General features: G+C 45.3%; 1 protein-coding gene across 2 annotated transcripts in view; it reads left to right on the top strand.

Annotated features, from left to right (window-relative positions):
- Positions 1–15,266, top strand: part of THAP7 (THAP domain containing 7) — a 101,667-nt gene that overhangs the window by 65,763 nt on the left and 20,638 nt on the right. For both annotated transcript variants that reach the window (XM_086930508.1, XM_086930509.1), the window contains exon 6: positions 1,172–1,309. In XM_086930508.1, the coding sequence (XP_086786634.1) occupies positions 1,172–1,309 (138 nt within the window). The remainder of the gene's footprint in view (positions 1–1,171; positions 1,310–15,266) is intronic.

Below are 15,266 nucleotides of genomic sequence, written 5' to 3'. Positions count from 1 at the left end.
CTGACAGGTGGCCAGAGATCCCAATTGGGTTTTAGGTTCAAAACTGTTTTAGGGAAGGGAGACAGGCCCCCTGGGTACCTGGTTGGCAGGAGCCCAGGGCACATCAGCAGTTCAGCAAAAAGTGGGGGCATACCAATGCAAGAAAGATTGCACTTTCTCACACAGGTGGATTGTTAAATGTATCCAAACCTGTTATGCTAAAGCTAAATATAAAACCTTACTTTCTTTCCCCAGACCCCACCCCACCTTTAAAAACAGTGCCACTATGACTTTTGTTGGGAATATACCCACATCTGCTACGTTAGCCAGTCCACACACATTCACAATGCATTATTCTGTGGACATTCTTACAAAGCAGCAAGCTAGATTTGGTCAAACTCTCCGTGGGACTCTTTTTCAGACCTCTGCCACATCCACTAGCTAGCCACTGCTTAGGGGAGTACTGCTTTGCAGTCGATGTTGAGCATGTGTATCAACCGCAACCCATGTTGCGAACAGATTGTTACCTACCCTGTAAGCATTTGTTTGTTGCATATATCGCTGTACATTTACATGCGCCCATCCTCTTCCCAGGAAGCCAGTGTTTGCTACAGATATCTTTGACCTTTTCCACATTCCCCTTTTTTTCACGCATAGTTACTATCTATCCTACTCGCTACTCCATACCTAATCTCACTGCTGGGTGAAAATAAATGAAGTCGTGACCATGCACATTCATGACCAAGAAGGAATCAGTTGAGACCTTGTGACTTGAAAGATTTCTTTCAAGAAAAATAAGTTGGCGAGTGCCTGAGCCCAACACTAGGTGGCAGCAGTATGCAGAACTTGTGAATCTACATTACTCTATGCAACAAATAGATGATTGCAGGTAAAGTAACGTAATCCATATTTTGCATAAATGTCCTCAAAGCAGGTTTATAACGTACATTAAACAATCTGTTCTTAAAGAATGCCCACTGGGTTTGCTTCTAAATATTAGAATATACAGATATGAGAAGGATGGTGCTGACTAAAATTTCATCTGTTTGAAACGAAGTTGCAGTGGTTTCTCCCTTCATATAGAACATTGTTGTGGAATATATATCTCTATTTTTGTATCGTAAGGGCAATTAATAATACAAATATTGGCTTGACAAGTTTCCCACAATCATTGCTGTATGTGTTTTCACAGTGGATATCACAGATTGAAAGAAGATGCTGTGCCTACCATGTTTGATGCTCTTCCTAGGCCACTTAGAAGGAAGAATAAACTTCAGGGAAAGAAGACCAATGGATTAGCAAATGCTAGACCCAAAAGATGGAATAAACAGTAAGTCTAAGTTGTCAATAACCCCATGAATCTCATTCTGTTGTAAGCAATTCTACAAGCACAAAATCTACCTGCCTTTGAGCAAACATTGATTGGTGTAGGAGATCAAATTGTTTAACTGCTCCAGGACCATGGCTTGTCACTAGGTGAAAAACAAATTTGATGGCCGTGTGCCATTTACGAATTGTGAGCATTTAGATCATGTCTGTTGGTCCACTGCATACATTTACTTGCTTCTTAGGCTACCCACCCAGGGAATCACTTTAATTAGGATGTGCTCCTGTAATGTGCTAAACATCTCTGTAGCTGAACTTCAAATACTGGCGAGACTGATGCGATAATGCATTTATCAGCATTGACCTGGCTTGATTACTGGGCTAAAAGGGTTTCCAGTTTCTTTTATCCTGCCAACAAAGTCTTTAAAATATACTTTTTGTGATGTAAATGTGGTTATATAAGCTAGAATAACTTTCCAGATGCTATGAATGTAAGAATATACTGTCATCCAAACTTAGCAAGAGCACACTATATAGGAGCCACCTTTTTCTGGAATTGCCTTATTGCTTCGACACGGTTACCATCATAATCTGTGGTTGATTGCATTAAGGAAATGATCTTTATGTAGGTCTTGCCAATTTTTTAATAAACGCAAGTACGAGACCAACATTCCAACTCCTAATTAGGGCCAACAGGCAAACCTATTTCTTTTGCTGCGTTAAGTTTGCACAGTTTTCTAATCACAGAGAGGAAGGTTCAAGACCTTGTACATTGTCCACAAAGCCAGGTAAGGAAATTCATATACATACTGGAATAAGTATTATTACTGCAGTGGTTTACAATACAGTTTAAGAAGGGCAAACATTTTCTTTTAGATGTCTACAGATGATTAAAAAATGGAAGCACTATATAGCTCTGAAGTTTATTGCCAGATGAAATTATGCTATGAACAAAGTATTTACCTTTCATTCTATAAATCAGTGTTATTTTGCATTCTGTGAGTAGGCTGTCAATAATTCAATTCAAGATTGGAGTGACATTCAACATAGTGAGAAAAGGTGCTCATTGACAGGGATGAAGTGGGTGTCGTTTATACATATACATACAAAATTTACAAAAGCGAAATGAGCTAAAACTGGTCAGTATAACGAAGAGCACAGTGTCTCTGGTAGATGCACGGTTGCTTGCTAATTTATAACCAAGAGACCTGATGGAACTGAACCAAAAATCAACGTTGACGTTTCGACCCTGACGTAAGCATTATTTAAGAAAGCGTCATGACTGGTCTTCTTCAGGACAAGGTCTCCCCTGCACGTCAAGCTGACGTCAGGCTTTACCGGTTCCACCTCTTATTTACCGGCAGTCTAGCAGATTCCCTCGAGGCTGCTGGATGCGACTCAAGAGCATTGTATCGCCAGGATTCAGTTCGGATTGAATAGACTAAATATTCATTATGTTCCTTTTGAGGGCGGATTGATTCCCACAGCTGCCATCTCCCACAGTAATCTAATTTACTTGCCTAGATTGAAACGGCTATTAACTCCAGATTCATTTTGAGATGCAATGCATTTGGGAGTCTTCCAGCCAGTCTTTGATATCCCTCAAGGCTGTTTTAGGAGAATTGTCCCCACAACTGGGCTGTCTTCCCCTTTCATCTTTCACCTTGTCCTGAAGAAGACCCGTCAGGACTCTTTCTTAAATAATACTTACGTCAGGGTCAGGGTCGAAACGTCAATGTTGGTTTTTGGTTCAGTTCCATCAGGTCTTCTGGTTCTAAATTAGCAAGCAACCATGTATCTACCTGAGACGCTGTGCTATTCGTTATACTGACTAGTTTTAGCTAATTTCTATTTTGTACATAAAGTTTGTCTCGCCTATGTATAAACGACCCTTATTTCACCCCTGTCACTGAGCACCTTTTCTCACTATAATGAAGGTCACTCCAATCTTGAATTGAATTATAGACCGCCTCATCGCAGAATGCATAATAACACTGCATTATAGAACGAAAAGTAAATACTTTGTTCATAGCATAAAATTGTCTGTCTTTTGGTGTTCTAGCTTTGTTGCTAAAAACCAAAATATATGCTTTATGATTAAGCTCATAACTTTGAAGTAATGGTTCTTACCCGGCAGAACCAACTGTAGCTTTTGAGATGTTAATGCAAATGGACATCAACTCCATTGTTAGAATTGTTTTTAGGTCTCGCGTCTAGTGTTGCAGTGTGCAGCATTGCCTCGCAGCGTGAGACATTTAGCAAGGAAAAAATGGGGTTACAGAAGCTGACCTAGGAATGGCACATGCACAAGCGTGTACTTTTCCTTTTGTGGCACGCTATTGGGCTTTGAGTGCGTGTTTTTTACCAACAGAGCACGTAATAGGCCAAAGGCGGACACATTGCTCCACCCATGGCCTATTGGTGTCTATTACGCGCACCGGCTGTCATGTGGTTTCAATTATCGTGCCCAGACACTGGTGCGATAATTGAAACCACATGGCTCGCAGTGGCGCGCGGGCTTGTTCCTTTTTTTTGTTTTTGGATCCATTTCTCAGGGACGCAACTAAATGAAAGAAGCCGTGTTTTGTTCAGCGCTACTTTCACACCTCCCAGGATAGTGATGTTTATAAAACAAAGTCTACCTATTTTATGTGATTGGCAGACGGTGAAATCGTAAAGCTTGACTGAAGACAACATTCGTATCATATACATTGTCACCCATGGAGGTTGCTTTGGTCAGCCCCTGGCTACCTTCCAGAATCACCTGTAGCAGATACCCAGACTGTGTCCATTCTTCGGAAGGCAGATCTGCTCTTTAAGTAAAGTCAACAGCAAGGGCTTTTCAAAATCTGCAGGAAGACAACAGCAACCGCAACAGGCACCACATTTCAGTGTTTTCAAGACATGTCCTAAGTGAATGGAAGTAACCTTGCTGACAGCAATGGGACTAGTGCTGATGACAATTAAAATAGCGCTGATGATATCAATGGGACTAATGTTCCTGACAACAATGAGAATAGCACTGATGATAACAATGGGACTATTGCTCATGACAGCATTTAGAATAGCACTGATAACCATAGGACTAGTGCCCATGACAACAATGAGAATAGCACTGCTGATAACCATGGGACTAGTGCCCATGACAACAATGAGAATAGCATTGATAACTGTGGGACTAGTGCTGATGCCAACAATGAGAATAGCACTGATGATACCAATGGGAGTAGTGGCGATGCCAACAATGGGAATAGCACTGATGATACCAATGGGACTAGTACTGATGCCAACAATGAGAATAGCCTGATAACCATGGGACTAGTGCCCATGAGAACAATGAGAATAGGGCTGATGATACCAATGGGACTAGTGCCGATGCCTACAATGAGAATAGCACTGATGATAACAATGGGACTATTGCTGCTGACGGGAAAAAGAGTAGCTGCGCAGGCGGCTAACATCTGGCGCATTGCCAACACTCAGGCACTCTTGGCCAGATATGACAGGTCACATTACGATACCCTTGAGACACTGTTGCAATACCTACCTGATCAGTACAAGGAGGGGGAAGAACTACTCATCCAGGAGGGGAAACTAATAACCAATGCTTCCATCAAGTGCGCTCTAGACGCAGATGACACTGCAGCCAGGGCCATCAACAATAGCGTTCTGTTAAGGAGACACGCCTGGTTGAGAATTTCAGGATTCAAACCTGAAATACAAACTTCTATCCTCAATCAGCCAGTTAACCCGGACTTCTTATTCGGACCTGAGGTTGACACCACCCTTGAAAAGCTTAAAAAAGACACGGAGACTGCGAAGTCTATGGGGGCTCTGCAGTCACAGCAGTTTCGGGGTGGCTCCTTTCGTCACTCCAATACTAGGGGCCCCTCAAGAGGCCAGTCAACACAACAGACACAATACAATAAGGGAGGTACACAATCCACCTACAATAAGAACAACCGGGGTGGATATCGTGGCAACAACATCAAGGGCATAGGCAGAGGAAACACCAGTTCCAGATCCTCTGCCAATACCAAACAGTGACGCCTTGTCACTGCCCCGACCATATAACCCCTGTCGGGGGGGAGACTGCAACAGTTCCTGCCAGTCTGGAAGTCCATCACCACAGACAGGTGGGTGAGAGACATTGTACAGTACGGGTATTGTCTGGAATTAACGTCAACTCCACCCAACATCCCACCAAGACACCGTCCTATGTCCGCAGAGCACTTGCACTTATTGCAGCAGGAGGTCGTCAGCATGCTGCAAAAAGGGGCCATAGAGCTCGTGCCTGTAGAAGACCGAGGGTCGGGGGTGTACTCTCTGTACTTTTTAATACCCAGAACAGACGGGTCTCTCAGACCTACACTGGACCTCAGGCCTCTAAACAGTTACATTCTGTCGGAGCATTTTCATATGCTCACCTTACAGCAAGTTCTGCCGTTACTCAGTCAGGGAGACTTCCTCGCAACACTGGATCTAAAAGATGCGTATTTCCATATACCCATACACCCATCACACATACAGTATCTCAGGTTCACTATTCAACATCAACATTATCAGTTCAAAGTCCTCCCTTTCGGAGTAACGATGGCACCCAGGGTGTTCACAAAGTGCCTGGCGACAGTAGCAGCACACCTCAGGAGACAGCACATACACGTCTACCCTTATCTGGACGACTGGCTTATTCAAGCAAAGACGGCCCAGCAGTGTGCCAGCCACATGTCCCACACCATTCATCTTCTTCACAGTCTGGAATTCTCACTGAATTATCCAAAGTCACATCTTCAGCCCGCCCATGTGCGACAGTACCTGGGTGCGACAATAAACACTCTGGCAGCCAAAGCTCAGCCAAATTCAGTGAGAATAAACAGCATGCAATTGCTGATACAAAAATTCAGACCTCAACACTCGCTTCCAGCGAAAGTGTTCATGCAGTTGATAGGCATGATGGCCTCCTGCATTTTCATAGTCCCGCATGCGACACTACACATGCGTCCGCTTCAGGAGTGCTTAGCACGTCAGTGGAATCAGGCTCAAGGACAGTTAAAGGCCTAGTGTTGGTGAGCGGTCGGGCATTCAACTCTCTGCATTGGTGGAATCCACGAAACCTTTGCAAGGGCCGACCGTTCCAAGAGCCTGTGCCACAAATTGTACTGACGGCGGACGCGTCTCTCCAGGGATGGGGAGCTCATGTACTCCACTACACAGTGCAGGGACTATGGACAGCACAGTAAAAGAAGATGCACATCAACCTTCTGGAACTGATAGCAATCTTCATGGCGATGAAAGCTTTCAAGGTACACTTGTGCAACAAGGTCGTGTTGATCCGGACGGACAACATGACTGCCATGTACTACATACAGAAGCAGGGAGGAACACACTCTCCACAGTTGTCTCATCTGGCTCAGAGCATGTGGAAGTGGAAGTGGGCCATTCAAAGGAACATCTTCCTCATGGCGGAACACCTCCCGGGCAAGGACAACCAGATGGCGGATCTGCTCAGCAGACACAGCCACCAGATGCACGAGTGGGAGATACATCCATCAGTGCTCCAACCGTACTTCCATCCACAGATAGACCTGTTCGCCACAAGGGAAAACGCAAAATGCCAAAGCTTCGCAAGCAGGTTCCCACATCCACAGTCGCAGGGCAATGCGATATGGATGAACTGGTCAGGCAAATTTGCGTACGCTTTTCCCCCAGCACCTTTGATACCGCTGGTGGCACGCAAACTACGGCAACACTCGATGACCCTCATCCTGGTTGCTCCAATGTGGGCACGCCAACCATGGTACACCACGTTTCTAGAACTATCCGTGGTACCGCATCAAAGGCTGCGCCTCACACCCAGGCTTTTGACGCAGAGCCATGGCGACATTCAGCATCCGGATCTGCAACAGCTCAACCTGGCAATCTGGCTCCTGAAGTGCTAGAATTTGGCTACCTCAACTTGCCGCCAGAATGTATGAATATCATCAAGGAGGCAAGACGGCCCACAACCAGAGCATGCTATGCGGCTAAATGGAAAAGGTTTGTCATATATTGTACCAACAATGACATTAACCCACTGGATGCATCTATTCAGAACATTATCTGTTATTTGTTGCATTTATACAGATGTAATCTAGAGTACAGTTCAATTCGTATACATTTATCCGCCATAGCAGCCTATCTTCAGAACAGGCAGCACCTCTCATTATTCAGAGTGCCTGCCATTAAAGCTTTTCTGGAAGGACTTAAAAGAGTGATCCCTCCCAGACACCCACCGTCACCAGTCTGGAACCTGAATGTGGTCCTCACCAGATTGATGGGACCACCTTTTTAACCTCTACACTCTTGTGAGATTCAATTTCTGACCTGGAAAGTTGCTTTCCTAGTAGCCATTACCTCACTAAGGAGAGTTAGTGATCTCCAGGCACTAACCATTCAAGAGCCATTCCTACAGGTCCACGCAAATAGGGTTGTATTACGCACCAACCCTACCTTTATGCCTAAGGTGATTACGCAGTTCCACATGAACCAGACCATAGAACTGCCAGTTTTCTTTCCTAATCCAGAAAATGTCGCGGAGAGATCCCTACACACGTTAGATGTCAAAAGGGCTCTAATGTACTATATAGACAGAACAAAGGATTTCAGAAAAACAAAACAGCTTTTTGTTGCCTTTTCTCCACAACACAAAGGCAACCCCATTTCCAAAGCAGGGATAGCCCGGTGGATCATTAAGTGTATACAGATTTACTATGCTAAGGCTAAACGCACACTAACCATTCCACCACGAGCACACTCCACACGGAAGTTAGGAGCGTCCATGGCTTTCCTGGGGAATATTCCTTTTGAAGAGATATGTAAGGCAGCCACTTGGTCCACCACACATACATTTACGAAACACTACTGCGTAGATGTGCATTCTAAAAAGCAGGCAGCTGTAGGACAGGCTGTTCTCAAAACTCTTTTTTAGACTGCTGCAGCTGGCACGGGCAGCCGCCGCTAACAGGAGGGACTGCTATGTAATCTATGCACAGATATGAATTCAGCAGCCCACATGCCTCAAACCAAATATGCTACTTACCAGTATGCATCTGTTCTTGGCATGTAGGGCTGCTGACATTCATATCGCCCACCCTCCTCCCCGGCGCCTGTAGTAGCTGTAGCATTCAGAATTACTATGTAGCATGGACATCACTCACTGTATTACACTCCATCTCTGCCACAATGGCGAAAAACAATCTGAGGATGGAGAGGATGCCCATGCGCACTGTAGTCCAGGGGAGGAGCCACCTATCTCGTGATACTTCGAAGACTCTTCCAGGACAACAATGTGCAATCATCCGGACCCAACACTAGGCGGCGATCTATGCACAGATATGAATGCCAGCAGCCCTATATGCCAAGAACAGATGCATACTGGTAAGTAACATATTCGAACCATGGGACTAGTGCCCATGACAACAATGAGAATAGCGCTGATGATAACAATGGGACTAGTGCCGATGCCAACAATGAGAATAGCACTGATAACATGGGACTAGTGCCCATGACAACAATGACAATAGCGCTGATGATGCCAATGGGACTAGTGCCGATGCCAACAATGAGAATAACACTGATAACCATGGGACTAGTGCTCATGACAACAATGAGAATAGCGCTGATGATACCAATAGGACTAGTGCAGATGCTAATAATGAGAATAGCACTGATGATAACAATGGGACTAGTGATGTGCCAACAAAGAGAATAGCACTGATAATAATGGGACTAGTGCCGATGCCAACAATTAAAAAAGCTCTGATGATAACAATGGGACTAGTGCTCATGACAACAATGAGAATAGCACTGATGATAATAATGGCTATAGCTCTGATGATAACAGTGGGACTAGTGCTAACGAGAACATTGAGAATAGCGCTTATGACAACGAGACTAGTGCTGATGACAACACTAATGCCAGCTACGAAAATAGCGCTGATAACAATAAGACTAGTGCCAATGACAACGAGACTACTGCTGATGACAATAATAAGAATAGCCCTGATGATAACAGGACTAGTGCAGATGGCAAAACTGCATGATTAAGAGACTGTTACTCAGGGTCTGCACTGCTCATTCATAGGAGACCCTGTCCTAGACTCACATGCCTCTCATCAGTGTGCGCACTGGTCTTTAACCATATTCCTCCAACAGATTCTAGCACATTATTACAGGTTAATATGTTCCTTGTGAGGCCTCCTGACTCCTGCCATTGGGATTTAAGTTCTGCCACTATGTTGATTAAAATTCCAGTGCTGGAGCATTGTGCTTTTGGTAACTCAAAGCCATATCATGCTTTAACTGTACTTGTTTGTTTTTGTGAGTAACGTAAAAAGAGCCAGTATGCGCTGTAGAAAGGGTTTTTCGGTAACAACAAGCATTTGCAATGCAATAGGTCTCGCATTTATGCGAGTGTGATCTATTGGCATTGTAAATGACAATGGCTTTTATTTATGTTTCAAAAACCAAAACGTAAATAAAAGGCAATGTCCTTTACAATAAAAATAGCCCAAACTCTTGCAAATGCGAGACCTATTGCATTGCAAATGCTTGTTTTTTTTTGCCATCTGGTTCAGTCATGTTACCAATCGTGCTCAGGGTCGACACATTCTGGTGTTAGTCATCTGACTTTGGCCTATCCTTTCCTGTTAGCACAGAAAAACGTTCTTCGTTCGGGCTCTCCTAGTCGCAACGTCTGTTGGGCTCGAAAACCGGGCTTCTCTCTATGTCCCACGATGGGCATTGCACCTCGTCTTCGGTTGGCGCTCTAGTTCTTTCCCTTCCTCCCAGTATTGAGGAGTCGCTGTTGGCATAGCCCTAGAGCCGGCACTAATCCCCCAATGTAAAAATGCCTAAGCTAGGTTATGGATCTTAACCCCTTCGCTGCTAGGCCTTTTCCCCTTCTTTGCTAAGCCTTTTTTTGGCAATTTGGGGTAGTGCACGCTTAGGCCCCTGTAACTTTTTGACCACATAAGGTATCCACGCCAAATTTGCGTCCTTTTCTTCCAACATCATGTGGATTCTAAAGGTGCCCAGGGTTTGTGGATTCCCTTGGAGGGGTCCCAGAAATTAAGCAAAATACAGTGAAATTTTAGTTTTTTTTCAGAAAAATTGGAAAAATGGGCTGCAAATGAAAGCCTCTGGGTTTTTCCCTGCAAATGTTATCAAAAAAGGGTTTGTTGGGCTGAAATCTCCATTTTCTCAGCTTTTAGGGAATGACAGTCTTTTGTCAGAGAACCAACATTTTTCACACAGTTTTGGCATTTTTCTGGGACATAGCCTTTTTTTGCTATTTTTAGAGCTTTCGACCTCCTTCCAGGTAATGGTAGAAATGTGTGTTGAAAGCAATAATGGATCCTGGAAAGCTATACATTTTTTAAAAGTAGACACAATTCTGAATTCAGAAAGGGGTCATTTGTCTAAATCCATGAAGGTTTCTTTACAGAAACTAACAGTTAAATATTGGAATAATTGAAAATTAGTTGAAAAAAACTGCCTTTTGTCTCAACGTTTTCACCTGTAACTTCTTGTAATTTTGACAGCTCTTTGAAAGCAATATACCGCTACATCCGTTTGATCTTCCTGGTTGTGGGGATATATAGGACTTGTAGTTTCACCAAGAACCCGACGAACCCAGAGCCAAAAACTGAGCAGCAACTTGCAATGGTATTTTATTATTTACCGGGTATAGAGCACTTATTATTGGAAAACGTATACATGGAAAAATCGGTACGAAAGACACCTATGTATTTCTGAATTGGGTACAAATTATAGAGTTTCGAAACAGTATATATTTGCACATTTTCAAAATTGGAAATACTCATACTAGCATGAGAATTATTGGTCATTTTTCAAAATGATTTTTTTTTTACACAATGTCTTTCATTGGGAAGGGAGAAATGCATGAAAACTCAATAGGTAATAACAGTTGATTTACAAATCTGAATTACCCTAAGTCTCCCGATAAAAACGGCACCTCACTGGTGTGGGTCGGCCTTGTGCCTGCGACAGGAAACGGTGCAAAATACAACGTGGTCACACCTCAAGTTTGCAGTTAAAAATTGACCCTTTTATGGCAGAGTACCTAGCTGTAGTTTTTGCACCGTAGCTCTGGCGGCACCTAGGGAAATGTAGCAAACCTATACATTTTTGAAAACTAAACACCCAGGGGAATTCAGGATGGGGTGACTCGACTGCCTCCCACCAGGTTCTGTTACCCAGAATCCCTTGCAAAGCTAAAAAATTGACAAAAAAAACACATTTTCCTCACATTTCTGTGGTGGAAAGTTCTGGAATCTGCATGGATCAACAAATTTCCACCCACCCAGCGTTCCCCCAGGTCTCCCGAAAAAAAATGGTACCTCACTTGCGTGGGTAGGTATAGGTGCTGCAACAGGAAAAGGCCCAAATCGTAAGGTGGAGACTTAAAAATAACCTATAGAAAAAGTACCTTATTTTTTGGGGGTGGGCAGCCGAGTTTTTGGCCTGGGGCTCGGCGGCAAACTTTGGAAACTAATAAACCCAAACAGTTCTGAAAACTAGAACCCCGGGGGAGTCCAGGGAGGTATGGCATGCGTGGGTCCCCTAATGTTCCTCTACCCAGAATTCCTTGCAAACCTTAAAACTAGGTAAAAAAAACACTTTTCCTTACATTTTTGCGTGGGATCTCCGTGCCGGCACAAATGTCCTACCACCCAGCGTTCCCCTTCTTCTCCCGAGTAAAATGATACCTCACTTGTGTGGGTGGGCCAAAGGCCTGTGACTAGGATGACCCCAAAACTGTAGAATTCTCTGTGCTTAATTTGTCAATCCTGAACGCTCCAATTTCTTAAAAATACATTTATGGCCTGTTCTGCTTTGGCCCACCCCAAACATTATTTGTGGAGACTACATTTTCGAATCAATTTGGATTATTGTTTCAAACATTTAATATCGCATTTGGCGATTTCTTTATTAAGCAGCGCCCAGAGGGTCGCCCTTTAATTGTAAGGAGCGCATTTGTGTTTTATACCTACAAAGGACCCTCGCCCTATGGCTCAACTGTCCTATTAGTTATAGATAGATGAACAGCAACAGCCATTTGGGACCGGTCAGTTGCTTGTCACCTTATCCTCGCTGCGCTACTTTACCTGCCCCTTCACTTCACTCGGAACTAAATGCAACCCTTTACTCCGATTAGAATAACCTCTGAGTAACCTTAAACACTGAACAACTAGTAGGGTTTCCAGGATACCTAACTAAGATCCCCCTCCCTGGATTCTGTCACTGTCTTCTTGCCTTGAATGGAGCCTGCTCCTCAGAACTCACGCTGATACTTAAGCTCTGACTGAACTATTGCCGGCTCCTCTATCATATTCCTCCTGTATTGGTGTGGATTGAAGGACTTTGTCGACTAAGAGCCTGCCCACCTTACATTCAGAACTGACTCTCTTCATCATGTCCCTCATTATCATCTGAATTTGACTTCAATACTCCTCATCAAATAGCTTTATTTTGCACTTCATAAAAATGCATAAAAGTACACACATAAAAATAGAGTAAAAGATGCATTAACATTAGGCATACAATAGATAAAAAATTTAAAAGCAGGTCCAAGCCGCTGTTAAACACTGTGCATAAGAGATAAATCCACAAATACATTCATGGACTAGGAAACAGACAGAATAAAACAGTTAAAACTGATCTCAAATTGCAAAAGATGTAGTGCATTAAACATTACGGGATCTCGGAGCCAGTAAGAAGGAGGCTAGCGCAAAGCAGACCAATGGGGTTTCTAGTGAGTAAAATAAAGAGAGCAGGTGCTACAGACCTCGTTGAGAATTTCCTCAAGAGTGGAACAATGGAAGCCCTCCTCTCAGTTGTGTAAAATGAACAAAATAGGAGAAGGTGTGAAGTTGATTGGGCTTTCTTGTTGTCACAACGACAAGGCGGTAATTTGTTTAGGGAAAAAAGATTATTAGGGTAGCCCAGCATTAACGGGATCAAATTAAATCTGAATCTAGTCAGAATGAAGCGATGCTGATTATTCTCCACAAACCGTAAGTTGAATGTAGGTGAGTTGATATCTGTGGTATTGATTGATAAAACTTTATGGTTTGTTTCCCTTACTGATGCATTGCTTCTATCTGAAAGAGCCACGTTAGTGATAGTTTCCTTACCTTAGAATATCCCCTGGCGTCAGACTGGATCTGTAAAGTTTTTAGTCAGCAGGACCCCTGCGCGTCAGTAGGTGGAGTAGTGCGGCTCCGCGTCGCTGGTGTCGTAAGCGCCAAGATGACGTTACGGAGACTACTTAGGCGCCACCCATGCGTGCTGACATCAGATCTTTCGTTTTCCGCACCAGCGAGCGCAGATCCGGTTAGAGCACGTACCCTAGTCACTTTATTACTAACTTTTTTGAGACTTTTTGTCTACTACTTTTTGAGTCTTTGACTCCTGGTGCTACGTAGGGATGCCTGGGTTTAAATCCTGCGGGGTCTGCCGCAGTACGATGTCGGTGGCCGATCCCCATGGTGTCTGTCTCTGCTGTCTGGAGCGCGACCATGACTCCTGGTCATGTTCCAACTGTCTGGCCATGGCTCCGAAGGCTTTGCAGGAGCGGTCCCGAAATCTGCTGGAGGCCCGGCAGTCGTCTCCGCGCCGTTCGAGGTCCCGGGGTTGCTCGAGGGACCGACCGCTGAGCCATCATCATTGCTCCCCGGGGTTCAAGTCTTCACCCTCGGAATTGGGTAAGAGACGTCACAAGAAAAAGTCTAAGAAGCGTGTACGCTCTCCGACCCTCCCCCTGTCAGTCCTCTGATGTGGACGAGGGGACATGGGGTCCTTCCCCCACGGCTCAGTTGGAGCCGGAGAGTCCAGCGGCCTACCCGGGTCCGTTGGCGACTCCGGCCAAGGTGCAAGAGTTTCTTGCCGCCATGGACCGCCTTTTCCGGCTTAGGGCTCCCGCTGTCCCTATTGAGGGCCCTTGCTTGCCACCGGCTCCGATGCCGGCGCCGCAAGGTCCTCCGGCGGCAGCTCCGCCCCGGCGCTGCAGGGTCCTCTGCTGGCGCCTCCGGTCCCGACACCCCCTGCGGCACCATTCCCGGGGACGAAATGGGTTCAGTTTGCCTCACTTCCGCCCTTGCCTGAGTTTCCAGGCAATTTTGCTCCGCCTTGGGACCCTAATTGGGACATGGGGCTGGATCCGCTCAGACTGGCGCAGTCCCCGGCGCCGTTGGAGCATTTGTTTCCACTGTGCCTCCCCTGCCGCTGCAGCCTGTGCCTCGGGCCGTGGAGGAGGGGGATGACTGGGAGGGGTCGGAGGACCCTCTTGCACGGCAGTGCGAGTCTGAACATGAGTGGGCGGAAGACTCAGAGGATGCAGGTGGCCTTGACCTCTCCTCTGAGCCTGAGTTTGTGCCTCCTCCTGCTGTCATTGAGGAAGGCGCCACATACACTGTCGTGCTCTGTAGGGCAGCTGAGGCTCTTGACCTTGATCTGCCTACTGTTACCCTCAAGACGAAGCTCCTTACTGAAGTGCTTCAGCCGGCGGCAAGTTCTATGGAACCCTTGCTTTCGTTCAATGAGGCCTTGATGGATGTTTTGATGGGCACCTGGTCTAGGCAAGCCACATCGGTTCCTGTGGATAAAAACTTGGCCAGACGTCACCGCCCGGCACTGGGTGACCCTGCCTTTTTAACAAATCATCAAACACTTGAGAGCCTGGTCATTCAGGCCTCCACTTCCCAAAGTGCATTCCCTACCGCACCTCCGGATAAGGAATCGAAAAAGCTGGAGCAGTTTGGCAAGAAGTTGTCTTCCTCTTCCAGCCTTTGGCTGCGGTCAACCAACACTGCATGCCTCTTGGGCCGCTACTCTCAAGCTGTGTGGGACACGGTGGCGCAAACTCTGCCCCGAGGAGGTTTGGGCTGTACTTTACCAAG

This window comes from Lissotriton vulgaris, chromosome 7 (genome assembly GCF_964263255.1).
Source record: "Lissotriton vulgaris chromosome 7, aLisVul1.2, whole genome shotgun sequence".
NCBI classification, from domain to species: Eukaryota; Metazoa; Chordata; class Amphibia; order Caudata; family Salamandridae; genus Lissotriton; species Lissotriton vulgaris.
Note: the sequence above shows the minus strand (reverse complement) of the source record. Positions and strands in the feature narration are given on the sequence as shown.